Source organism: Ambystoma mexicanum, chromosome 1q, assembly GCF_040938575.1.
Source record: "Ambystoma mexicanum isolate Mex_15411 chromosome 1q, UKY_AmexF1_1, whole genome shotgun sequence".
NCBI classification, from domain to species: domain Eukaryota; kingdom Metazoa; phylum Chordata; class Amphibia; order Caudata; family Ambystomatidae; genus Ambystoma; species Ambystoma mexicanum.
In genome coordinates this window covers 829,809,785-829,836,228 of record NC_090922.1, presented here as the reverse complement: position 1 = coordinate 829,836,228, position 26,444 = coordinate 829,809,785, and the positions used below count along the sequence as shown (strand labels likewise).

Sequence of the window (26,444 nt, the reverse complement as noted above, 5' to 3'; positions counted from 1 at the left end):
ATTGAAAGAAACATGGTGATCAATAAGTTGGCTCTTAGTACAGATTTTCATTTTTGGGGGTTCTGCAGTCTCTTTTAATGGAACCCCTATTACCTTTTTTTCCCCTTTTGACTTTGTGGGTTTTCTAACTTATTTTGGTTGTCTCAGGGACTTCTCCTGAAGTTCCCCTGTGCCACATCCCTTTTTTAGTAGAGAGTTCCATGGTAGCCCATATGACTCCCAGGACAGGGGTGTTCAAGCCCCCACTTTAGTCCTAGTTTGATTATTGCAACCTACATTGGTTTTTAGGAGTAGGCTGGTGGCAGCTTCAATTTAGTTTTTGCTTCACTAGGGTTGCAGGTCGATTTACTGCATTGGTAGCTCATGCCCATTTGGTCTACAATGGCGGTTTTACACACAAGGGCCCACTTTGACCACAACCCTGCACCCTCTATAGTGTTTTTAACTAGTTAAGAACAGTCCCTATTCCTACATCGTCAATTTTACATTCTATTGTAGAGTACCTGAGCTTTTGGTGTTTTTTGGAGGCCCACCTGATTGGCAGGCTGACACGACCTTTGTTCAGGATTGGTGATGCGTGATTGGAGGGCCGGCTTTAGCTAGCCCATTAGTGCATGATTGTGTCTAGAGGGGAACCCTGCCTCAATTCTGTTGGTTTTCGACTGGGAGTCTGCAGGTTTACCCAGGAAGCCCATACTGGCTCTGTCCAGTTTTTTTCCTTCCCTGTGCTCAGGTCTTCATTCCTGGCTGCTGTATGTCCTTCCTGGACTTCCCTCACCACATCCACCTAATGGTCCTCCAAGTTGGATAGGCTCTGATCACTGGGCTGGAACAGTGTCTCGGCAGCTTTACCCACTGCTTCCTTGCTTTACTGCTCTGTTTGTGTTCCTTTGGGCCGGTAGTTGCCTCCATCCAGGAGGCTTGTGGGACAACACCCTGCTTCTGTTCATCTGGGCTATTTTGGGACGCCTCCACCATGTCTTTTCCTTGGGACTGTGTAGTGCTTGCTGGCAGCACAGTCTTGTCCAACGAACTGCTGGATTTGTCGTGACCTGGTTTCTATGACTTCCTTGAGCTCTCTTCACCACAACTTTGATCCTTTGGGCCGGTTATTGTTTTTGCATTGCTGAGACCATTGTCTGTATGTGGTTCAAGACCATGTGTGACTGGGTCCTTTGTCTCGACCTACAAAGTAAGACCTGTACTCACTGGGTTGTTTTCAGCTGTCTTTTCAGCAACTTCCACCATGAGTACCTACCTCTGGCTCCTGGGCTATTCTTGATACTAACCCTTCTGGGTCCCCATGGTCTGTAATAGTCGGTTTCCTTCATTAATGGAGCTGTTGGGCCTCAACCCAGCACTGAGTCTCTTCTTTAGCATCCCGAGTTAGTTTGCTGTTTTATAATATAATTGGTGAAATAGGAAAGCTGGGATTTGAGCCCAGTTTTCAATGTGTTACAATTTGTAATTTGACAGAAAGCTACATCTCCTCACATCTTTAGTTTTAGTACAGTGTAAAGAGATGGCAAAGCTAGAGAATACATTGATGGAGCAGAGCCATTGCTTAACCAGGGAGTCTGGGTTTGCTCTGAGTCAAACATGAGCTGGCATGGAAAAAGACCCTTAACTGGCATTCTGCCTCCCAAGCCTACAGCACAAAACCCATACCGGCACCCTGTGTACCCAACCCCTACAACATAAGATCCTCACTTGTCATCTTGCCCCATCACCCGTATGCCTGTTTGTTTATTGATTTGTATGGCGCACCGAACCCAAAGGTAACTGGCCGCAACAGAGAACAGAATATATGGATACTTCAAGCTTGGTTACAGAGTAGGGCACATATGTACATGCAGACATTTCCAAGTAGCTAATAGACAATCTAGTGCAACAATATAAATATATACAAGAGGAGTAGGTTAGAGTCAGGACGAGATTCAGAGACTAGCTGGTTCACGGTCGTTCCTAGTGGTCGTTGGAATGTAGCCATTTCAGGATGTTACGTCTAAAGCTGTAATAGGTTGATCTATTCTAATGTCCAGTGGGAGAGCATTCCAGTACTGGGCTGCCTTAACCGGGAAACTGCTGCTGCCTGTTTATTTTAGCCTGAATTTGGGTATCTGTAGGCAGTAGGAGTTGGCAACTCAGGTAGGGCAGGTCGATGTTCTTCTCACTATTCTTTCCGCAAGGTATGGGTGAGCTTAACATAAATTCTTTAAATGATTTATAGACTTACACTATAGAGCGTAAACCCATGAGTGAGGCTTTCTCTACAGATAGTTAAGGAAAATAAGGCACAGTGATGAAGTGTTTTGCTCAGGATCAGATAATTGATGAAGTGTGTAAGGTGGGGATTTGAGCCCTGTCTTTCTGGTTCCACAGTTTCCAATTCTTAAAGAAGGGGAGACTTCATCTTCTCCTATTCCATCCTCAATATTATAAACAAAAGAAAATGCTTTCAGCAAAGTTGTTATTCAAGCTCTAAACTAGTATACTGTTCAGTAAATCTGGTTTTTGAAGCTCCGATGTATCTGCAAGGGGCAAGCCTATTATCATCTTAGTCTGTACAATTGTGTCCTTTTAAATCACCTTGTCACATGTTATGTTATGTTATGTTGTTAAAACATTTCTATAGCGCTAAACCCCTAAGGCATCCAAGCGCTCCTTCACAGGCAGAAAAAAAGGTCAGTGAGGATAACCGAAGATAGAATTAAATGAACAGTTCTGTTTTTAGGAGCTTCCGAAACGCCAGATGGTTTCTTTCAGCTCTGAGCACCAGTGGTAGGTTGTTCCAAGCCTTAGCCACGAGCACTGGGAAGGAACGTCCATTACCGCGGGCTCTCTTTGTCCTAGCCACCTGCAGACATAGAGTGGATGTGGAGCAAAGGTTTCTTGCAGGTTGGTAAACCGAAATTTTGTCCTATAAGTAGTTTGGGGCTGTCCCATAGATGCATTTGTGACAGAGTGTTAACGTTTTAAAGGAAATCCTGGCTGATAGCGGGAGCCAGTGTAGCTCCCTTCTGGCATCGGAGGTGGGTTCATAACTTTTCATGCTATAGATTACACGCACGGAGGCATTTTGAATTTTCTGTATTCTAAGAACGTCTTCTCTACTTGCTCCCCCCAATAGAGCATTACAGTAGTCTAGGCGTGGTAAGATCACGGCTCTGACTAACTTGGCTCGATTGTTTTTTGAGATTAGAGGGACGACCTGCCTCAATACTCGCAGATGATATTGAGTTTTTTTTTTCAATGGCATCTACGTGTGCGCCTGCGTCCAGGGAAGCCTCCATTTACGCACCTAGTGTCTTCACCTTGTCAACTACTTTGATGAGGCTATTGTCAACCAAGAAACCAGAGAAGGCCGGGGATAAAGCCTCCCTCGATTTCTTGGACCTTTAAATCGAGTTCCGTCTTTCCTGCATTTAGACATAGCCAGTTGGTGGTCATCCAGTCTTTTATCACTCTGTATACTTCATTAAGTTTAAGTTGCTCTACTTGATGGTCTCCTGATAATTCCATTGACAGCTGGAAATCGTCAGCATAGTTTGTGAAGAAATAGCCCAGCTTCTCCAGTTCTCTACAGAGAGGGACGATGTAGATATTAAAAAGGAGAGGCGACAAGCAGGCTCCCTGCGGGACGCCACATAGGATAGTCTGTTTCCGAGAAAGCCTCTACCCAATGTACCCTGGATCTTCTGCTCTCCAAAAAGGATCTGACCCAGTTTACGGTCTCAGTGGCCAAGCCACCTGTGTCAAGCAGTCTGTGTAGTAAGATCTTGGGATCCAAAAGATCAAAGGCCGCACTGAGATCTAATAATATTAACAAGCCCGGTCTACATCTCTCACATGATGAAGCAACCAGAAGAATATAAGCATATAGTTCAGGTAATAGTCTCAGCAACAGTCTACCTGCTGGCCTATGTTAAGAAGCAGGTTCCAGGCTCTTTAAGATTTCTTCAGGTAAGTTTATTTCCAAGTTCTTAGTTACATATCCACATGAAGACATAAAGGACATAAGCTGTGACAACACCGGCTCCCATTACCCAGGGCCAGCCAGCTGTAACCGCCTCTACACAGCACACTCACTCAGAATATTCCATCACCCACACATTCCACATGACATCTCAAGCTACCTCACCTCGGACAGGCACAATACAACACGCCTCCCTCCTTTACTAAACCATGCATGCACAGAACAAGTCACATACCAGAACAACACAACTACCACCTTCCAAGATATATGCACACGTAACACTCAACTGGCAGACAGACACTTCCACGGCCAAACCCAACCATCAAAACATCACACCCTGACAAACTACATTCCATGTACCAATAACAAAAATACTGTCATCCATCTGCCTGTTCCTGCCACAAACAAGCAACTGGGCTCTCACCCCAGGACCTGACCAACCCTGAAACTGGGCTACTTCACCTACATTCCTGAACAACCACAAGACTGCTACACCTCCTACCACCTGCCCCCGCCTACAACAACGCGGGTGTCCAGGCTGCCACCCTGGAACCCCAGCAGGCCTCTAGACTGCCACTCTAGAGAACTGAGACCTCAAAGCCTCCAAAAAGACAATCACAACCTCACTCCAACAGGGATTCACAAAGTGGAAACATACAACATAACTGAGACCACAAACACCCATGGACTCAACGTCACACGCATTACACCAGACCAGATTGTGCAAACCTTCGAAACCCATTGGGAGCAGTGGCCACGCACTCGCAATGCCAACATCAATGACTGGTAAAAACTCAACGGTCTTATAGCAAGGAAAACATCCTAACCCAAAACAGTCTGTTGAACCCATGGATACAAGGAAATCCACAATAAATACCACAAGTAACATAGAAAACAATTTACTCATCATCTCAGGACTTACCACTCAATACCGACGGGTCATTACCAGGCGTCCCCAGCTACCCCTTTACCACCAGCTACCTACTGTCCAATGTGATGAGAAGGATAAAAAAAAACCTAGAGGAGGCGCTACTTCCCTCACAGAACAACCTCATTGCTGTTCAACCTTTACCGGAATCAGGTAACCCCTATAACCAGACCAATCCCCTCACATGAAATTAGAAAATCCTAACATCCTTAATTGAAAGAGTCGAGGCGCTACCTCACTCTAGAACAATTGCATGGGTGTTCAACTTTTACCACGACAGGTAACTACCCAAACCAAAACAATGTAAGGAAAACTATATACCCCACTGACATTACCCAAACAATTCAAACCATGCATTTCACACTGCAACACTTCCATCCTGAATGTGAGTCCACCCAATACCCAACACTCACTGACTCTCTCCAACCTATCTGAGTCAGATTCATCATAACATGCATTCCAAAATCATAGAATGCTGCAACCATATGCTGTAAACAATACATAAACCGCATTGAAAACATTTGCGTTGTGCACATTTGAATATAAAACCGTTGCTCATAGTAAGTAAAATCCCCAAAAGTAACAATTTTATGAACTAAAACGTCCATAGCCATTTGTAGGCTCTTAAGCGAACCTATGAGTCCATAGCCATTTACACAGGCTCTACTGACATGTGCAATATAGCTGAAAATCCTCAAAATGATTAAAGCTATCACACTCATACACATACACCCATCTTTCACCAACAGCAACAATTAATGCACATTAGTGTCCATGTGCCATGGTGCTTGGCACTCGAAACCTGCAATTCCTCAAAATAATTATGCTAAATACCCTTCAATACAACATATTACCACACTTTATTGTCACTGTTTCACTTACCCATTTACATAACAGAACAGCGCCGTTTAAGAAGCATATATATCTTCTATAAACACGAACTCATTTGCATCCTCGCAGTGCCCCCATTCTACAGATTCACATCGCACCAAGGCACTCACCATCCTGCACATGCAAAATGTTCCGTCAGTTTTAAATAGGTATATTAAAGTTACAAACTACCCAACATTATGGCTGTTACTCTCTGCACAAGCCTATACCCCACTATACTGTCATGACCTAAAAATGTCACCTTATTTGTTGGCCGCTACCTGTCGCCTCACTAACTGAGACGGAGTGGCATGCCAGCATCACAATCTGCCGAAAATGTCTCTTTTGCCAAGCAGAGACCACAGCATTTGGCACCTAAACAAACCATGTCTCTTGGATCCGATTAGTATCAAAGGGTTCCCATGTTCTAAGCATTGTTCATTCTGCCTTAATATAGCTGGACACATATTTTGCTTCCTTCCTTCTAAGACACATGTCTTGTCAAACGTCAGATTCCTTAAAGTTCTTTCCCTTTTTCATCCTCAGGGCAAACAGCACTTATAATACGAAGCTCTAACAATAGCACATTCCAAAGAACATTCTATGCTTCACCATCTCCCCCTGCTGCATGTGTGACATCAGTCACTACTGCTCAGCAGGGCTAAGCAGAGCTTCATAGGCCAGCGGTCGTTCACTTCCCATGAGACCTCGCCACAAAAGGCTCATAAATCACCAGAGTTTCAGACAGCCAAAAACATGATGTGCATGATAAGCACAGTACAGTGCTGCCAGGCTCCCATAACTTCAAAGCCTGCAATTATCTCGTGAGAAGGACACAGTTTAAAACAGCTCCCCATTGCTATGAGTGCACATGACATGGGAGTGACGTGTAGTCAGGCAAACAGTCCTCCTTGTTCATGTCAAATTCACATCCATTTCCCAAACAGAGCAGCGTCTCTTTTTTTTCTATTGCCATTCTAACTTTAAAAAAAAAACGTAGAGTAGCATCACATTCCTCCCAGTGGGCTAGCTCTTCATTACATCTCATGGAGGACCAGGGTACAGCGTTTCCTTTCAACATCAATTTCCCAGTATTGCCAGTATTATCTTTCACCTGCTGGTCCAGCGCCATCTCCAGCCCCCAGGGCAGAGCTCTGCCACCTACTTAGGAGCTGCCCATCCAAAAAGGGGCCTCTTTCTTGGACTTCCCCTGAACCCTGGGACGCAGTCCTTCTTCCTGCTCCTGGAGCTGATCCCTCTGCAATGAGGCCCAATTCCTGTTCCTGCCCCAGCGCTCTGGGGAGCCATGTCAGGGCTTCTTCCTGAAGACTCCCTGGGGCCCAGCTTGCCCACTACTTATGTGCACCGGTCCCACCAAAGATGGGGCTTTAATCCTCCGGCTCCCCCTGCACCCTGCCCTGGGTGATGGGACTTACAGTTTTTGGGGGCGGTGTTGTCCTTCTCCAGAAGCTTGTCCTTCCTGCACCCCCCGCAGAAGGGTCCTCAGTCCATCAGCTTGTGGCACGTAGGTTACCAAAGACCGACTCGTCGCCATTGTTAAAAAGCAGGTTCCAGGCTCTTTAAGATTTCTTCAGGTAAGCTTATTTCCAAGTTCTTAGTTACATATCCACATGAAGACATAAAGGACATAAACTGTGACAACACCGGCTCCCATCACCCAGGGCCAGCCAGCTGTAACCGCCTCTACACAGAACACTCACTCAGAATATTCCATCATCCACACATAAACATTCCACATGACATCTCAAGCTACCTCACCTCAGACAGGCACAATACAACAGCCTACCATTCCAAATGTGTTCCTCTTTCTCATTTACCCTATTTTCCTCCTTATCCATCATCCTCCAGTGTCATTCCCTTGCACCACATTCACAATGCCCCCCGTTTCTTACAATTACCTTTCAGATCTCTGTTCCTATTTTGCTCCCTCCTTAAACTATTGACTGACGCCTCTTCCCATGCAAGCACCTCCTTCCCTTGAACACATTGCCTAATCACCCATTCCTTGCCTCTCATGCCCTTTTTATTGCCCATCACACCAAGCCTGTTTCTTGCCCCTCACCACCTTCTGTTGCCTTGTTTGCAGTTAGACAGCAGACCATCTTGATTTGCCAGTCATCCATGAAATTAGCTTTTGTCGTATATTTTAGCCTTACACTAGATATTAGCTCAGTGAAAGGCTCGTTCTTTTTCTTTCAAATAACTTTGGTAAATGGTTAAGGATTACTTTGCTCAGAGCATACTTCCTTGGAGGCTTACAGAACATTGTACCCTTTAATGTCAAAATATAAGATTCTTTTTAGATTCGGCTCTCATTTCTTTCTATTCCTGCCAGATGTCAGGTTATTTTTTTTCTTCGAAGGCACCAAAGCATAATTTGTAGCTTTCTATAACTGCCTTTTTTTATTCTGCGATATCTCTATATGGGAATGTTCAATGCAAATCCACCTCAGGTTCCTGTTTACTGTCAATGTTCCTTAAAATTGGACTAGTTGTGTGAAGCTTATTACACTGTACCCCCATCCCTTTTAGATGCAAAGAGCTTGCTACTGTAATGTAACAAGCTTGTTGTTCTACAGCTGATACTGCCCGGTAGAGGAATAGGTTTCTTACATATCAGCATGGTTCTTCAGATTGTGCATAACCTTGTTAGGGTCCCAAGTGAATCCCTCTCCCTGTCTGCCTTTAAATAATATGCAGAACATTTCTGAATAATCTACTCAGACCGCTGTGGAGGAGCTTGTCGTTGCTCTGCCGCATGGATATAAAAAAAACCTGTGAAGATATGGATGGACTTGAACCTGTCTTTCGAAATTGGTCCAGAAATGCGCCTGAGGAGGAACTTTATAAAAGATACCGATTCTGAAGAATCTTCATTACAGGGAAGTTACTTATTCTTCTGTGAGATTAGTTGAATTAAGTGTCCAGTTCTGTAAAGCCTGGAGGTGTGGGGGTGTAGGGACTGGGACATTATTGGCAACTACTTGCATTCAGAGGTTATGTGACGTTTACTCTCTCACTTCAATTCCCTTTTGTCATACTTTGCTTTTCTTTCTCTCACTGCCCTCTCTCCCATCTTTGCAGCTGTCCAGGTGTGTAACAGTTATTCGTATGGTGTGCGAGCTGTGGTGCAGTGCATCCCAGCATGGCTGCGCTTCATACAATGCCTGCGACGATACCGTGATACAAAGCGTGCCTTTCCTCATCTTGTCAACGCTGGAAAGTATTCCACCACCTTCTTCATGGTAACTTTTGCAGCACTCTACAGTACCCACAAAGGTGAGTGGGTGAAGCTGTGGAGTGAGAAATACCTCCACATCTGCATATGAAGGAGGTGTAGGGGGCATTAACTGCATCAGTTCCTCAAAGATATACTTTCTGTCCCAATGCATTGATAATTTTCATTTTGTGTAGTCTTGTCATCCCTTGATTGAATGTCTTTTACCCTAACAACCTGGAAAACCAGGTTAATTGGTCCTTGTGCACCAGCCAGCAGAGCCTAATGTGATGTGTATACCTCACCTGGTAAGTGGGTTGCTTCTTTCACTAACAGTACATGCCCAGCTCCTGAGCGTGCGCATCTCAGAGTCTGCACTTACCTAACAACCCAATATTGAAGCCCAATTTGGGCAAAGCGCACTTCAAATGGATTGTGTCCTCCCACATATTCCTCATCTTATGGTATTTCCATATCCAGCTTCTGCTGCTTTGGAAATTTTTTCCAGCAGAGGGCGCTGTGCGTCGATATCGGTCAACTCGATGTCCCTCTGAGGCCTCCGTCTCGATGTCGACTTCGATGGTACAAAGACCGTTGACTTTAGTTCTGTTTTTCTGCTGTTATCCCTTCGGATACGGTGAAAATGGCATCATCATCGACTTCTTCGACACAGAGATCGGGGTTTAAGAAGTGCCAAGATTGTGGGGCGAAGATGTCCCTTATGGACCCCCATCGAGTGTCTTTGGTGCCTCCGTTCCTCTCACACTACCTTCGACTGTAAGGCCTGCCTATCGATGACGGTGATAGCCCTGAAAGAGCGAAGAGGAAAATTAGCGGCAGATAGGTCAAAATACCATTCGACAACTCCGTCGAAAAAGTGTCTTTAGATGAGTTGAGGAATATTTCTCCTTGTAAAGAGGCTGAGATCGCGCAGTGGTTCTGACCACTCGTCATCTTAACGACGTTTGAGGGAACGGCACCATAGGTCGCCGTCTTCGTTGTAGAGTTCCTCCCCAGAACAGGTTAAATGCCCCCACGAAATCAGCCTCTCCAGCTGAGTGGGGTTCAGAATAAAAATGATGCAAGTTTTTGGGCATGGCTACCTCCATACTTGTAATGAGGCCCACTTACAATCCCTAAGAATAGATAACCAAGAGCATACAGTTCGAAAATGAGTGGCAGGGTTTAAAACAAGTTTTCGCAAATGACACGTTGGAAACTTTGCAAACTTTGCAATTCCCGCCTGAAATTACCCAAATTTTCTTTTTTTTATAAAAACGGGTGAAATACTGTTTGTATTATGTTGGGGGATAGCTATAGATCACAGGTACAATATGGAATTGAAATTTAGTCTCTAGCTGGTAAATTGAATGAGTTATGCAAGATCTAGAAAGGTACGTTTTGAGTAAAATGGAGCAGTGAAAAAGGAAAGCAAATCAGTTTAGACAAGAACAGTTTTACTCTACACTAGAGTATTCAGGCTAGGCCACCAAAGAGGGACACAGTAAGCTCCAGGGTTGATTCGCGAGTTCAACCCTAGTACCTCATCGCCCGACCCTGGCGGAACCAGTCCGATCACTCGAAATTGGACTAAGGCTTTAGGATTTACACAAGGCAGAATTACTAAAGAGATGGCGCCAGCATTAGAAATCTAAAGCAGGGTTGCAAGAATGATTCTGATGGTATTACAAGTTATCAGGGTAAATATAGGATGACTTAGAGAGGGGAACTAAGGGCAAGGTATACTATGGTTTTCTATGGTTCCTATTGATACTCACAGTTCACTTTAGTTTAGGATTTTGGGACAGTCAGTGTTTTGGTCACCTCATGGATCTGGTCTAACAAAGGACATCTGGACAAAATCAGTGGGACAGGATCAGCTGGGCAGGGACTGGATACCAAAGGATAGTTCTGGTCAACGGATGGCACAGGAACCTCGGGATGCAGTTATTGGGCAGAAATCGGTGGGCCGCAAGCCAGGCTGGTGTCAGGAGGCTTCCCACAAAAATACCACTGCTTCTTCCTTTAAGTATTGGGGTTTTAGAATTGAGGCCTTGCTGGAAGGGTCAGCAATGCTTGACCTGGTAGTTGGATATGGAATCTGGATCAGTGCAAGATGAAGGAAACAGGAACAGGACACTGCATGGGAAATCAGGAAGAGTGTGTGTCTGGAGTCCTGTCAGGGACCCTTTATATAGAGCATAGTGACATAATTGACTATATTGCTGGGCCGGTTTAGCTAAGCACGCCTTTAAACAACTGGATTAGACAATCCATGTTGGTTGCCTCCCCTGGGTTGTACCCAGTTTAAGAGGTTTTATTTTACGATGGAATAACACTTCCCATAGACCTTTTTGACAAAAATCTGTCATATCAGTATTTACACTTTTGTACAATGGTGGCACCTTCATAAATTGCATAATCAGGTCACATATTTTATGTAAAGGACAGCCGCCCAATCCTGCAATCTGTGAGCCATTACTTTGGACGGTTACTACTTTTTGATCATTTTAAGCATGAAAAGTTCGGCCTAAAATTCCTTAACTTTATACATATGTGGGGTTAATCATAAGGTATATAAGTATACAAATTTATTTGGGACATGTATACTTTTCTGGTAATCTGCAATATTTTGTTATTTCTGTTCCCTATGCAGCAATGAAACCTATGACGTCTTAAAGGTCCTGCTGCAGAGATTTAAAATGTATTCCTGAAATAGTCTTTGTGAACCAAATGGCAGTTCCTTTTGTTCCTGGGTCATTTATTTTTCTTTAACTTCAACTGCTGTCAATTGTCATTTCCTTCAGAGCATGGTGGGGGTTTCTCAGCTTAATTGAAGGTTTTATTGCTCCTTCACATTTCACAGGTTAGTGTCCCAGGACTTCTATTGTCCCAGCCCGGAGCACAGACGAATGTCTGACGAGCATGTGAACTTTCTTTGTCCTGGCCCATTCAAAGTTTTTGAAGCTGGCAATTATCACTTTCGTGTCCTGGACGTTTATGGTGTGCCTCCCTTCCTAATGGGGGGAATTTCAGGGCTGACACTTGAATAACAGTTTTTTCTGGAGCTTGCAAACTCAGCCCATGTGTCTTAATCTTTACTTTCTTATTTTGATTCTTGAATTAAAACAAACCTGTGGAATAAAAATAGCCTAGGGATGTATTATCACCAGCCACAAACCCCTTCACATTGCTAGGTAATGGCAGGCTTTCCTTCAACAGTTTCCTTTTTAAATTGGCTATTTTTTTTCTTCAGTCAGCAAAGCAAATTTTTACACATGTAGTTTGTGGTCATCTCACTCTCAGGGTAGCTGGTATAAAGCAACAGGATAATATAGAATGTCAAGGAGTATGGGATCACTTATGGGTTGAGCACCAGTTACACAAATGTATGCAATCAGCCTAGAGACCCAAGCTACTCCTCACTTATGAGGCCCAACAAGGCTGAAACATGTTTGGGGATGGTTGTGGTCTCGTGCAGAAAGGATGTTAGCAGTTTGGGCTGGACTACCCCTTTTCAGGTGGGACCAAGCCTGATTTGCATATGGTCTTTCCCCTTCTGTAATGGCCTCGCAGGCTTAGAATGATGGTCTGGAGGGTTGCCCAGAGCAATGCCAGAGGTTAAAATTCATTCTAAACCTTCCAGCCATCACCTCTTTGTTTTTACTGCAACCAGCAAGTTACAGAACTAGATTTCACATCAAAATAATTTGATTGTTTCATTGTACACATTTTCAAAATGAAACATAGTTGACACTATGAGATTTAGTTACACTAATATTTATTCCACAGCGATGCAGGCGTGGGTCTAGCCCGCTGCACCATCGCTTCCTGAGCCTTTTCCATCCAGGCCTAAGATAAGCGTGGGCCTCTGGGGTGCTCCTGACCCTCTTTTACCATCATATGGTCCTGCACCCCCAGCGTGTCCCTCGCGGCCTGCCTGCTCCAGCTGCTGCTTCCCCCAGCCTTGTTCCGCCTCCCTCGCCCTCCCCCAGGCTCCTATTGGTTAATTCCACACTGATGCAGCCGTGGATCTAGCCCGCTGTACCATTGCTTCCTGAGCCTTTTCCATCCAGGCCTCCTGTAAGCGTGGGCCTCTGGGGTGCCCCTTCCTATCTTGGATCTCTTTTGGGCTACCCTCTGCCCGGCAGCCCACGCTGCTGGGGCCCCCAAGGCAAAGGGCGGCTCCTGGATTGGTGACTCCAGGATGGCTGCAGGTGTCCACTGTGGAAGCGAAGGAAGCCAGACACCAACAAAACCGTGAGTGTGGCATGGGCGGGGGGTAGAGCAATCACTCTACTCCAGAAAGCCCTCGCCACTCTACTTTACCTTCCATAGCGTAAACTGCAATAGAATTGCACCTGCGTACCTAGAGAGACTCCTTGACCACCAGCATAAATCCATTCTTGGCTGAACTGTAAATGCTGCGTTCCGCTACACACTAGCGTGCTAACCAATGTTAACTAGCGACACACATATAGAGAACGGTCAAGATTACACTGCGTCACCGTTAGACAGGTGTAACGATGCTAGCATGTGCCACACTTAGATGGAATTCTAAACTTTGGCTGGCGTCGCATCTAGATAGAAATATGAATGTTAGCATGCACCACACCTAGATGGAATTCTTAACTCTAGCTCCCGTCGCATCTAGATAGAAATGTGAATGTTAGTATGCAGCACACTTGGATGGAATTCACAACTCTAGCTTCCGTCACATCTAGACAGGCTTGTGAATGTTAGCATGCGCCACACTTAAATGAAACTGTGAATGATGAAAGGTGCTACACATGTATAGAATCGTGATCACTGGCCTGCCTCGCATCTAGACAGAATATTAAGAATAGCAATGCCACACTCAGATGGAATAGTGAATGATGGCAAGCATCACACCTACACACAACTGCAAGGACAGCAATACCAACTAACCAATCGACTAACAACTTCATCCATCTGCATACACCTCTCAAACTATAACCAAACACAACCACAAACCTAAAATGCAGCAATCCGCATAAACTTCACTACACTACAACAACAAAACAAGCCACACAGACTTGCACAACAGCACACGACAACTACCTACCGTAAAACACCTCATGCCCAGCCAACGGACCCACCACTGCTCTCTTGCACTTTTCCAGCTTATCCCCACTAACTCACCCCAACCGGTCCCTTTTTTCAGTGGCGCCAGGGGACCACTCCGGTGGTGATGGTGCGTGGTATAAATATCCTTTATCATTAACATAACAGTAGTGACGGACCCCTCACTCACGGGGTGGGGAGCCCACACCAACGATCTTACAGTCAGCAGTCGTTTGTCTCCATCGGAGTCCAAACTACATAGCAATCTTTTGGAGCTTAGGGCAATCAGACTAGCGCTGAAGGCTTTTCTGCTTTTTGTACAGGGAAAGAATGTCCCGATAATGACGGACAACACCGTGGCCATGCACTACCTCAACAAGAGAGGTGGTGTAGGGTCACTACCACTGTGCAGAAAGGTAATGCAGCTCTGGTCCTGGGCAATTCAAGAAGGAATCTCCCTATCGGCAGTTCAACTAACCATAGAGGAGAACACGGTAGCTGACGCTCTGAGCACGCAGAGCACAGTCTCCCAGGAGTGGGAACTAGCTCAGGAAATCCTTCAAGAGATATTCACCCTTTGGGGAACCCCTCAAGTGGAACTGTTCGCGACTGGGGTTAACCGAAAGTGTGAACAGTACTGCTCCCATGAATTTCCCCGAAGAGGAGCTATAGAAGACGCGTTTGTGGAGGACTGGGAATTTCCACTCCTGTATGAGTTTCCTCCAGTCCCCGTCATTCCTCACGTGATCAGGAGGTTGAGAAAGTTTGGGAAACACATGATCCTAATTGCCCCAGATTGGGCCAGGAGAACGTGGTACCCGGGCCTTCTGGACATGTCCATCTGCCCTCCAATACATCTTCCACAAAGAGAGGACCTTCTCTCGCAAAAAGAGGGTTGGGTTCTGCATCCAGAGGTAAGGACACTCGACCTTAACGCTTGGTTTCTGAAAGGCTGAGATACAAGGATTGGGACAAAAAGAAATGTTCAACATCATTAAAGAAATGAGAAACCAACTTGGTTGCGACAACCGCCTCTGAGAAACTTTGCAATGACTTGTCAGACCATTTCAAGAACAAAATCCGCAACATCCAGCAAATCATACAAAACGGACCAACCAACCATAACACTCAACCAACCGGATCTAACGAAGAGTCACAGCACAAACTCCAAAGCTTTCCTGAAATATCAGCAGAGGCATTAGTCTTGCTGGTAAAACACATCAAGAAAGCAGGATCACCCATGGATCCCTGCCCCCCCCCCCCGACATCTACAAATCAATCCTTGCACAAGGAACGCCATCAGAATGGTATTACCCAAATTGTTTGTTTACAATTGTTCGAATGAACAATTGACCGAATTTAAAGGGTCACAATTGACCTTTACACAATTGACCGAATTGATGTTTGTTAATCTGCTTAGAATCACATGCTGTGCATAGGTCCGACATCCAGTGGTCACTGCGGAGTATTGCATTTTGTTTTTCGTAGTCTTTAAGGGGACGTCGCCAAGGCGTGTCTGTAACACTATCCCTATAGTGACGTGCGTTGTACCCATAATCCCTCACGCGTCGAGGTCCCTCAGATTGTTTTTTTCCGCCCAGCTTCTGGTCGCCTTACGCGGAGCTCCTAGAGAGACATTGCAAATACTTACTACGGACCGCGGTCCTTAATTTTACTTATTATAAGACCATGAACTTAGCAGCCTGGCTCCTGAGTTCATAGAATTTGGACATTTACAACTTCCACAGAGGTGCATGGACATCCTCAGAGAGGCCAGAAAGCCTAACAATCGTCACTGCTATTCTAGCAAATGGAAAAGATTTGTCATCTGGTGTAGAGGGAAGAGTATCAACCCCGTTGACTGCTCTCCCACACACATTATTCTGTGCCTGACCAAGTTACTGGACTCGGGTCTAGCATTCAATTCTATCAAAGTACACCTGGCAGCGCTTTCGGCTTACACCACTTCACAACTCAAAGTATTGTGGTGGAAGATCCCAGTAATCAAAGCCTTCATGGAAGGGGTAAAGAGAATACACCCTCCAATAGCAAACCCAGCTCATGGCTGGGATCTAAATGTGGTACTCACCAGGCTCATGGGGTCACCCTTTGAACCCATGCACAAGGCAACTTTTAAAGATCTCACTCTTAAGACTGCTTTCCTAATCGCTATTACCTCCATTAGGAGAGTAAGTGAACTACAGGCCCTTTCGGTTTTAGACCCCTTTGTAACAGTTCACAAGGATAAAGTGGTTCTACGCACACACCCAAGGTTCCCACCGAAATTCATCTCCAAATTTCATATCAACCAGTCTATAGAACTACCAACGTTCTTTCAAAATCCTTCAAATCTAGGAGAAAAAAGCCTGCATACACTTGATGTGCGCAGAGCTGTCATGTTTTACATGGAAAGAACTAGTCCACTGAGAAAGACTAATCAGTTCTTTGTCTCGGTGGCAGCAGGAAGAGAGAAGATGCAGTTTCAAAATCCACTATATCTAGATGGATTGTACAATGCATCACTCTGTTACACTCTTGCTAAGAGAGAACTACCCTTCAAGCCAAGAGCACACTCTACTCGAGGCACTGGGGAATCCATAGCATTCATTGCAAATGTTCCCCTTGAGTCCATCTGCAAAGCGGCAACCTGGAGTTCTGTACATACCTTTACAAAACACTACTGTCTAGATGCCCACTCTAGATCTGATTCCCAGGTGGGACAAGCAGTATTAAGACATCTTTTCTCTACTGTTCCTTCTCACAACCCACCTCCAACTCCGGGTACTGCTCGCTAGTCTATGCACAGCATGTGATTCTAAGCAGATTAACAAACATCAGAAGACAATGCATTACTTACCGTAAAGGCATTTCTGATGGTTGTATCTGCTTAGATTCACATGCGCCCACCCTTCCTCCCCGCTCGGATGGAAGGAACATAGACATCCTTTTCTATATCTCTTTTCTGTACTCACTCACGTCTAGGCTCCCTCAGGGCAGAAAAATACAAACAGAGGGACCTCGCCGCGTGAGGGATTATGGGTACAACGCACGTCACTATAGGGATAGTGTTACAGACACGCCTTGTCGACGTCCCCTTTTCGACCACGAAAAACAAAATGCAATACTCCGCAGTGACCACTGGATGTCGGACCTATGCACAGCATGTGAATCTAAGCAGATACAACCATCAGAAATGCTTTTACGGTAAGTAATCCATTGTCATATATATATATATATATATATATGTATTGGGGGGGTTGGCGTTGGGTGGGGGGTTTGTGGGGGGTTTCCCCCCACATATATGGTCCAATTGACCTTCACAATTCAGTCAATTGTGAAAAGGTCAATTGTCATTCGAACAGTTGTAAAACTAACAATTCGTATACAACCATCAGAATACTACAGAAACCTCCTAAATCTCACTCGCAACAGAAACTATACCAAGATCCTTCAAATCAGCATATATCAAACCGCTTTAAAAAAAACACAAGTGGAGATGTGGAAGACCTCTCCAACTACAGACCGATTTCAAACATTCCCTACCCGGCAAAACTCCTAGAAACCTATGTGTACAAATGAACCCAAGAACATGTACAAAAACAGCACCTGCTAGACCACGCACAAGACCGTTTCAGACCCGCAAGAGGAACAGAATCAGCACTTCTATCCATCTGGGACAACCTAAAAACAAACGCAGACTCCAACACAACCTCAGCTCAGATTCTGCTCGACCTCTCTGCGGCCTTCGACACAGCCATGACACCCTACCCAAAAGACTGGAAGACATAGGCATAACGGACATGGCACTACTCTGTATCAAATCATTCCTAGCAGACAGAACAGAAACCGTATGGATAAAACCCTTCAAATCTACCCCACGAGTTAACGACTGTGGAGTACCACAGGGGTCCGCACTATCACCACTATACTTCAACATCTACCAGACTCAAGTAATTGGAATCTTCAAAAAATACACAGACGACACTGAAATCGACAAAATCGGAGACACACAAGCCGATCACTCCACCCTAATCGAGTGTCTAAAAGAATTCTTCAACTGAATGAACGCCAACAGCTTGCAAATCAACCCAGGAAAGACAGAAATCCTGATCGTATCCAAAAACTAAGAGACCAACACCTACCTTGCGTGGCCGATGGAAATGGGAACCGCGCCAACACTATCTAAGGTAGTAAAAAAATCTGAGAGTCCTGATGGACAACACCCTAACCTTAGAACCACAAATAAATGCAATAATCCAAAATGCTTTTTCCTCCTTCACACAACAAGAAGAATCTTACCTTTGCTCTCTTTCACCCACAAAACACTTGCAATTGTCGCCCTCATGTCAAGCATCCACTACGCAAACAGCCTCTATCTCGGGATGCCAGAATACCTCCTGAAGAAACTATAACACATCCAAAATTCAGCAGCCAGACTCCCCCTCAAACTATCTAGAAGAGACCACATCACTCCAGCACTAAACATACTGCATTGGCTGCCAGGCAAACATTGCATCACCTTCAAAACAATGTGCATATCAGCGGACTGGGAGCTGAACTCCTACAAAAGAAAATAACAATCTACAAGCCAACAAGACTCCTCAGATCAAGCAACGAAATACACCTGGAACAAAAACCATACCTTAAGAAAAAACGAGGGGGCTCCTCCTTCTCCCACCTAGCTGCAAAAACCTGGAACAACATCCCAAAAGAAATGAGAAACACCAAAGACCACCTACAATTCAGAAAACTACAAAAAACCTGGCTCTTCAACATCACAGACTCAAATTGAAAAAACAAAACAAACAAGAAAATCTAAGAACAGGATAACAGAATTTAGGATGACACTGACACCACCCAGAACCGACTAAGGGAAACTCCTACTATAACAGGGAAATTCCTACTATAACAAGAGAGATGACGCTAGTTCGAATAGGACACAAGTGACACCCCATGAGGACAGAAATTAGCATCCCTTGCCAACTCCATCCAACAACCTCACCCGCTCTATAATCACTACCAGGTATCCTAGTTGAACAGAGTTGTGTGAATGTTAGCAGTTGCCACACTTGAACTAAGTTGTGGACATTGGCATGGGCTGAGCCTGGATGGAGTTGTGAATGATGGCAGGTGCTGCGCCTGGAGGTAATTGCAAATGCTGGCCTGTGCCACGCTTTGAAGGGGCTGCGAGCGGTGGATGAAGTAGCATTGGTTGACCGATGCCGCATGTGGATGAAGTAGCGTTGGTTGACTGATGCCGCATACTGACTGGATTAGGTATCCTATCGGGGCAAGATTTGGATGAATGCACAAACTCCTGCTTGCCCTGTCTACAGACTAGTTTGACGGAGGTGGCCGGGGCCGAACTTGGAAACGGTTATGGATATGGGTGGGCATCAAGTGTGGAAGGGACTGTGGGGGTCGGGAGATGCTTCCGCGCCCCACCTGGAGAGAATATGGAAGTTTAGCACCTCTCTTCCAGACAGCAATGCCAAATAACTAATCCACTAACAATTTCACCCCTCTGCATACACCGCTCAAACTCTAACCAAACACAACCACAAGCCTATACCACAACAATCCGTACAAACTTCACTACACTGCAACAACAAAACAAACCATACATAGACTCGCACAACAGCACACGACGTCTACCGACCGGAAAACATCCCAAGCGCAGCCAATGGTGTTAACTGGGTTGAGGCGGCCAGCAGCACATCACTGCTCACTTGCACTTTTCCAGCTTATTCCCACTAACTCACCCCCTTCTCCCTTTTTAGAGCCACCAGGGGACGACTCAGGTGGTGATAGTGCGCGGTACAAATATCCTTTAACATTAACCTTAACCTCCCAGATGACGCAATGGAGATTTTTCTTTCAGCTAGAAGGCCAGCAACAAAGTCTTTTTGTTCAGCACTTTGCACTTCTCCCCTCCCCCCCTGTACTTCCCCCTTCCCGCTCCCCTGCACTTACGCATTCCCATGCTATTACAGCTTTCGTTCCTTCAAGGCTGAGTATGATAATTCCTGTAGTTATATAGGTATTTCTACTGTAAGGGAAAAACCGAACTGAAGCCAATGGGCGCTGCACGTGTTATATATGCCTTTGATGACATCATCCTTTTGACGGAGGCCCTCGAGGGACATCGAGTCGACACACAGCACCCTCTGCCCAAAATTCCGAAGCAGCTGAAGATAGATAACAAATATCAAAGATGAGGAATACGTGCAAGGAACATCCAGTCGAAATAACATTACCAGGGTTAAGTAACTAACCTGTTCTTTATAGCAACCAACATGCCACCCGTGTCAGGTTCCTTCTTCGAATCCCTTACAGAAGGTGCTCTTTTAGGTGTAAGCATGAAAGGAATAGAGTCGATAATACAAAAATACCAGAGGTGTAGCCTAGGGAAAGGATTGTATAAAAACATGAAAGAGAAAAAGAACAAACGAAATGAAAGAAATTGGATGAAAGATTGAGTGGCAAAAGGAAGAGATTGAATGAGGCAATTTAAATGGGGGGGGGAAAAGGCAAAAGGTTTGATCTAGGGAGGTGGCTCGGGAGAGGGTTTAGCTGGTCTTATGAATGCATGAAGACAGCCAAGGCTGGGTTGGGAGTAGGCTTGTTCCAAGTGATTGTTTAATGGTCCTTAGAAGAATTGCCAGAGTTTAGGTGAGACTCCCCGTTTTAACATGTGGCCTAGCATTCTCTGTCCCATTTCCCTTAAAGTGAAACTAGCTGAATCTTTGCAGAAACGTCCTCCCCATTTGTGCTCTTCCCCACCATGTTTTATGATGGTTGTATTCCTGGGCTCTCCATGCTCACAACACCGAGGTGGTGATAGTGGGGAGTGGCTAGGCTCTTATCTGATCACCGCCCACACCCCCCTAGCCCAACCCCCACACTTATGGCAGGAGACATCTGTACAATTCCACATGCAGTTTAGATTTTGGCCTTTCACTTCACTGCAACTCAATACTCCGGTAAGACATTTCCGTTTACTCTCCTCCATAATATCTGTTTATTTTTAGTGGGTCTATGCAGTGGACAAGTATGTTATATGGCATTTGTATAGCACCCAGTGCAGTTGGTATGGCCTCAAAGCGCTGTGGGGTGAATGCCATTGGAGTACCTAAATCCAAGGTATGAAAATTGAAGGTTGGTGGTCTGGGCAAGTGGTACCTCACTGGGAGAGACTCCTGTTCCTGTGAGGAACTCCCCAAGTCATTCCCGATGGTGGCATACATGGGACTAGCAGATGTGAAGAACAGTGTAAAATCCGGAGACTTGGCTGAAAACTAAAATATACTGTTGCAAACCTCCATTTAACCGAGACGAGGAGACAAAGTGGAGCACACGGTGAGGTGAAGCAGAGAGACAGATATGCCAATAGGGGAAGCCCCCTGGAAGCATAACACCTGAGCGAGGAGGAGCCAAGGACAGCCCAGGAGCCGGAGACTTTGGAACTGCTCTGAGAGCGAAAGCAAAACGCTTGACGCCCAGCGTTTATACAGAGCAAGAAACAGAGGAAACTGGAGTCCCGGGTGATGGCATGACGATGAAGACTTTGTGGTGGGCAATGCACCCATACAATAAAGCCAAACGCAGTTTGCTCCAGTGTCATCAAACTGTCTGGATACCCACTGGTTTAGCAGGTCGCACAGAGAAGGGACCGAGAACAGGACACCGGAGAAGACTAGAAAGTTAAGAAGATGAACGACCAAAGAGAACCCAAGCGAACACAGACCCCGGAGACATTCCACGCAGATTCCAAGAGAACGGGAGGCTGCCAGGGAATCATTATGAAATAGGAGAAACTCATCTCCATGGAATTGACGAGACCATGAAATTAAATGAGTAAATTGGACTGTAATAATGTTAGAGCATATCAATATAAAAGGCGGAAAAGAGACCATCAAGACTGGGCTGCAAGTACACTCGGAAGAAGGGAAGGTATCACATTTGTTATGAGGCAGAGACTGTAAACCAGAAAAAGAATTAAATGAAGGGAAGACAAGTGAAGCCCGTAAGATTAAAGATGCACAAACCAAGCCACCCCAAGAGCAGGAGGGGACATTACATACCAGGAAAGTATATCACAGATAAGAAAGTATATGTTCCAGAAGTGCAAAGGACACTTCACTGTGGAGCAAAGGATAGATAAAGAGTTAAGGGATTCTTGAAAAACAATCCCTGAGGAGGAGAGAAAGCCAAAAGAACTTGTGAAAGAGTTGCAAGAACTTGTACAGATAGTCACTAGAGACTATTTAAAATGAACCTACTAATAAGTCTGAATCAAAGGAGAAACATTGCGCAAAAAGACAACCGGGAGAAGAGAGACATTCTCCTGACCTTTGTTTTGTCCCAATAGTGGTAGTCAGTTAGGATTATTTTTTTGGATTATTTTCTGGGAATTTTTTCATTTTATGACTTCCCGCCGACAGACGAGCACCATCGTTATTTATATGGGCAAGGAACACCCACATAGCAATAGGGTAAGTTGGGTCTTTTTTTTATCATTTAATAAACAAACTATTGTAAATGTCAATACAGTGTCCCCATCCTTCTGACCCGCCACAAAAAGGATGCAAAGTAGTGGCACAGAATAGTAGCTAGGTTCAAAATACAGACCTACAACAGCACTAAAGCGTACAAAAATGTGATGTCCTTTAATTGATTTTTGCAGCAGACAGGTGTCTGGTCTGGCAGGGCTGCGGTAAACAGGTGATGGAGATGACCAAGGAGGTGCCTTTAGCCGGCTGCTCAGTCAGGCTGTCCTGGGTGGTGGACTCAGAGGTGTCCCGGTCTCGTGGCCTAGAACACTAATCTGAGGTAGCGAGGGCGGCCAGTGGGATGGGGGAGGAATGGCTGGAAACACTGTCCCAGAGGCTCCGGAGTGAGCGTAGCGGCGCTCTGAGCGCAGCAACAAAATAAATAAATCCAGCCCAAAGCAGGGTTAATACCTGTAAACGCATGCAAAACCAAACTTTAAACATTCAAATAAATTGGGCAACTTGGCACAGCTATATATAATATAGTTTGTGGATTGGATCTTGGACATAATTCCTCATGAACGGTGATGTCTGGCATCATGAATTTTGAATGGAATATTCTTTATTTAATTGCCGAATTAATGCAGCTATTTCTAGCTGTATAGGTCATCCCGTTTCCGAGATAATTCTATTGGTTTGATTTTTCGGCATTCCTTTTTGTGGTATTCCGCGCACCATCTACAGGTCATTTGTAGAAGGTTCTCATCATCGCACTGTCTGTGCTGAACTGGTCTTGCTTTTTTTTTTTCTAATATTTTTAGGTGTGTGTGTGTGTCTTACTTTTCATTGATTTGTTTTGCAATATTTACCTCTGAATTAAATTCTCACAAGAAATCATATTTGTATGCTTTCTCTGATTTATTTTCAGTGTGCGTTTAGCAGCGTAAATGGCCACCGCTGCGAACAATGCAAATTGGAGTAACCATGCACCTATGAGATTCATGTGAGAATTTAAATTGGAGATAAATGAAGATTTGGTGGTCAATTAATTAGTGAAATGAACATGCATCGCGTTTTACCTTTGTGCCAAACATTATTTGTTAATCTTTTTCGGTGGAATATGAAAAATAATCTGATAATGGACATCTCAGACGAAGCCGGGTACTTAGGCTAGAGTGTGTGTGTGTGTGTGTGTATATATATATATTTATATATATATATCATAAAAGATGACATCACATCTGGGCCACTTGTTTTTGTTCACTGACATGTCTAGGCCAGGCGGTTTAGTTCACTGATGGTCAGAATATGAAAATTGATAATGTTTTATATATCTAGACGTTTACCATCTTGTATGTTCTTGAAGTACTTTCCTTGGGGTTTGATCTCAGCTCATGGTGCATATACATGGGGCAATACGCAGGCCTCTAACACACAATTTGTATACATGATGATGAACTTGCTAATGTTATTGACATTTTCTATTGATGTTTCTTTCTTCCTTTAGTTTCCTTGTATGTACCTCTGAATTTTATGCATTGTGGGTCTTCATATGTATTGTGCTAACACAAGTATGTTGTAAGTCTTGAATTATTAGGTATTTATTTCATGTTTAACATTACTCAAAAACTCTGATAAGGTAGCATTAATTATTTTACTATTCAGAAATACAAGATGAAAAATATTGTACTTCTATGGTGCATGTTGTAGCCATTGCCTATGTGTATGTATGACTAGGTTCCTGTATTAACACTCCAATTCCATGTTTTGTTTACAGGAGTACATTCTTTAATACATTAAGTACTTCATGATAGGTCAACATTAAAAACACAACCCCTTGTAGGGACTTTTCACCAAAATAATAAATTCCACATGTGATCTCATCAGTGATGTCATCAATGACATTTGTGATGTCATCTTTGTCCTGGGGTTGGTCTTAGCAGTGCATGGTGGTGGGCCGAGTTATGGTTGCTTAGCTTAACATAACTGGTGAATTTCTCAGGTTATTCAGTTTTACTTGTAACTATAACGTCCCTTTAACAAAGTGTTTTCACTGAATTTCATATATTTTTATGAGTGAAACTGTTTCATGATACATCACTGTATATGAGTTATTAATAATTCCTCGTTTAATATATATGAAAGAACTGTAAACCTCCTTTATCAAACATATTTTTTGCAACGTATACTGATTTGTGTCATCAGGAGTGCATGCTAGGGATGCAAGTCATGGTTGAATTGCCTATGTTATGAGGCTCGACCGTGACCCCAGCCCCACCAAAGTACCCCCGTTATCTACTGCACCTACCCTGCATCCTAGTTCAGTGTCCACTATAACCTCCTAATATGACCAATGGCCAGTGCTCATGGCTTGCATGGCCAATCTCCACAATTCATGGGGCATGGACTTCGGCCATGCCGCATTCCCCAATGAGTAAATCTGAGTAGGCATTCGTCTTTGCCGAAGGCCAGGCTCACTGTCCGTGCACCAAAGTTATACCACTATTGTTTTACTTCCATTTGGACTCTTTGGGGAAATTAAACACAAATACAAGACAGATTTGCAAAAGCATGCTTTCAAGTCCTTGCTGATGCTCCTCATGGAGGTTTGTTGTAATCCAGTACAGTCTGTAGCCGCAAGCAGAATATTTTTTCCCATTCAAACTTGGGGCTTCGGCCATGCCACATGCCCCAATAAGCAAATCGGAGTATACATTTGTCATTGATCAGGGCCAGGCCCATTGCCCAGATAACAAAGTTATATCACCATTTTTGTACTTGCATTTTGACACTTCCAAAAAAATAACATAGGGCAAATTTGAAAAACCATGCTTTGAGGTCCTTGCTGATGCTCTTCTTGAATGTTTGTTGCAATCATGTCCAGTACTTCGGCTGTAACCGCGAGCAGAATTTATTTGCCATTCAAACCTATTCCGTTTTTGAAAATACTTTACCACATAGTCGGTCCCAGGTGACCATGGCAAGTAGCCAGATTGTCCGGGTCATGGCCTTTGACCTTTACTCAGACAATCTGGCTCCTGTCTCAGTCAACAAAGGTATATTACTATTTTTTTGTACCTACATTATGACACTTTTCAAAAATTTAAAACGACACATTTGCAAAACCATGCTTTCAGGTCCTTGCACGAATTTGCAGAAAATATGTGCGTTTTATTTTTTGAAAAGTGTCAAAATGTACGAACATTAGTTATTTAACTTCGCACCCACTTGACAAAATCCATTTAGACTTTGCACAAACATCCAAGGTTGGGTCTATAATCCTTCTGAAATCTAGTATACGCATTCGTCAAACGGCAACAAAGTTATAATTCATCTAAAAATGCTGAGACCCCCCTCTAATTTGGGCTCCTCTTGACAAAATACCACCATTTTTTGCAAAAACATTCAAATCCGGGTCGATCATCTTTTAAAAAACGTTTGTGCAGATTCGTCAAACTGCACCAAATGTAGAAGCCTTTCAAATATGTTGGGACCCCCCCCCCCCCTCTTGGCGAAACAGCACCATACTTTGCAGAATCATTCAGGGTCAGGTCCAACATAAATTGCAAACGTTCATGATGCAGTTTCATTTAGTTGCTCCAAATTTATTAGTCATCCAAAAACTGCTTTTCACCAACTCTGTAATGTAATGCAAAAAGATGTATGCCGTCGAACATCTGAGATGTTTGCGAACATCACAGTGCTGTACCCGAAACATCCGGACTGTTTGCAGACTTTGTAGAAGAAAAAAACCCAGATTTTTGCCCTTTTATGGCCATATCCCATACCATCCTCGTCACCACTCGCCTGCCCAGAAATTGTTTAATTAGTTTGACAAGTGCAATGTTGGGTTTT

The 26,444-nt window shown here is 44.3% G+C and overlaps 1 protein-coding gene across 1 annotated transcript in view; it reads left to right on the top strand.

Moving 5' to 3' along the window:
• Window positions 1-26,444, top strand: part of XPR1 (xenotropic and polytropic retrovirus receptor 1) — a 1,026,978-nt gene that overhangs the window by 787,675 nt on the left and 212,859 nt on the right. The window contains exon 11 of the mRNA XM_069641450.1: window positions 8,880-9,074. Coding sequence (XP_069497551.1) covers window positions 8,880-9,074 — 195 coding nt within the window. The remainder of the gene's footprint in view (window positions 1-8,879; window positions 9,075-26,444) is intronic.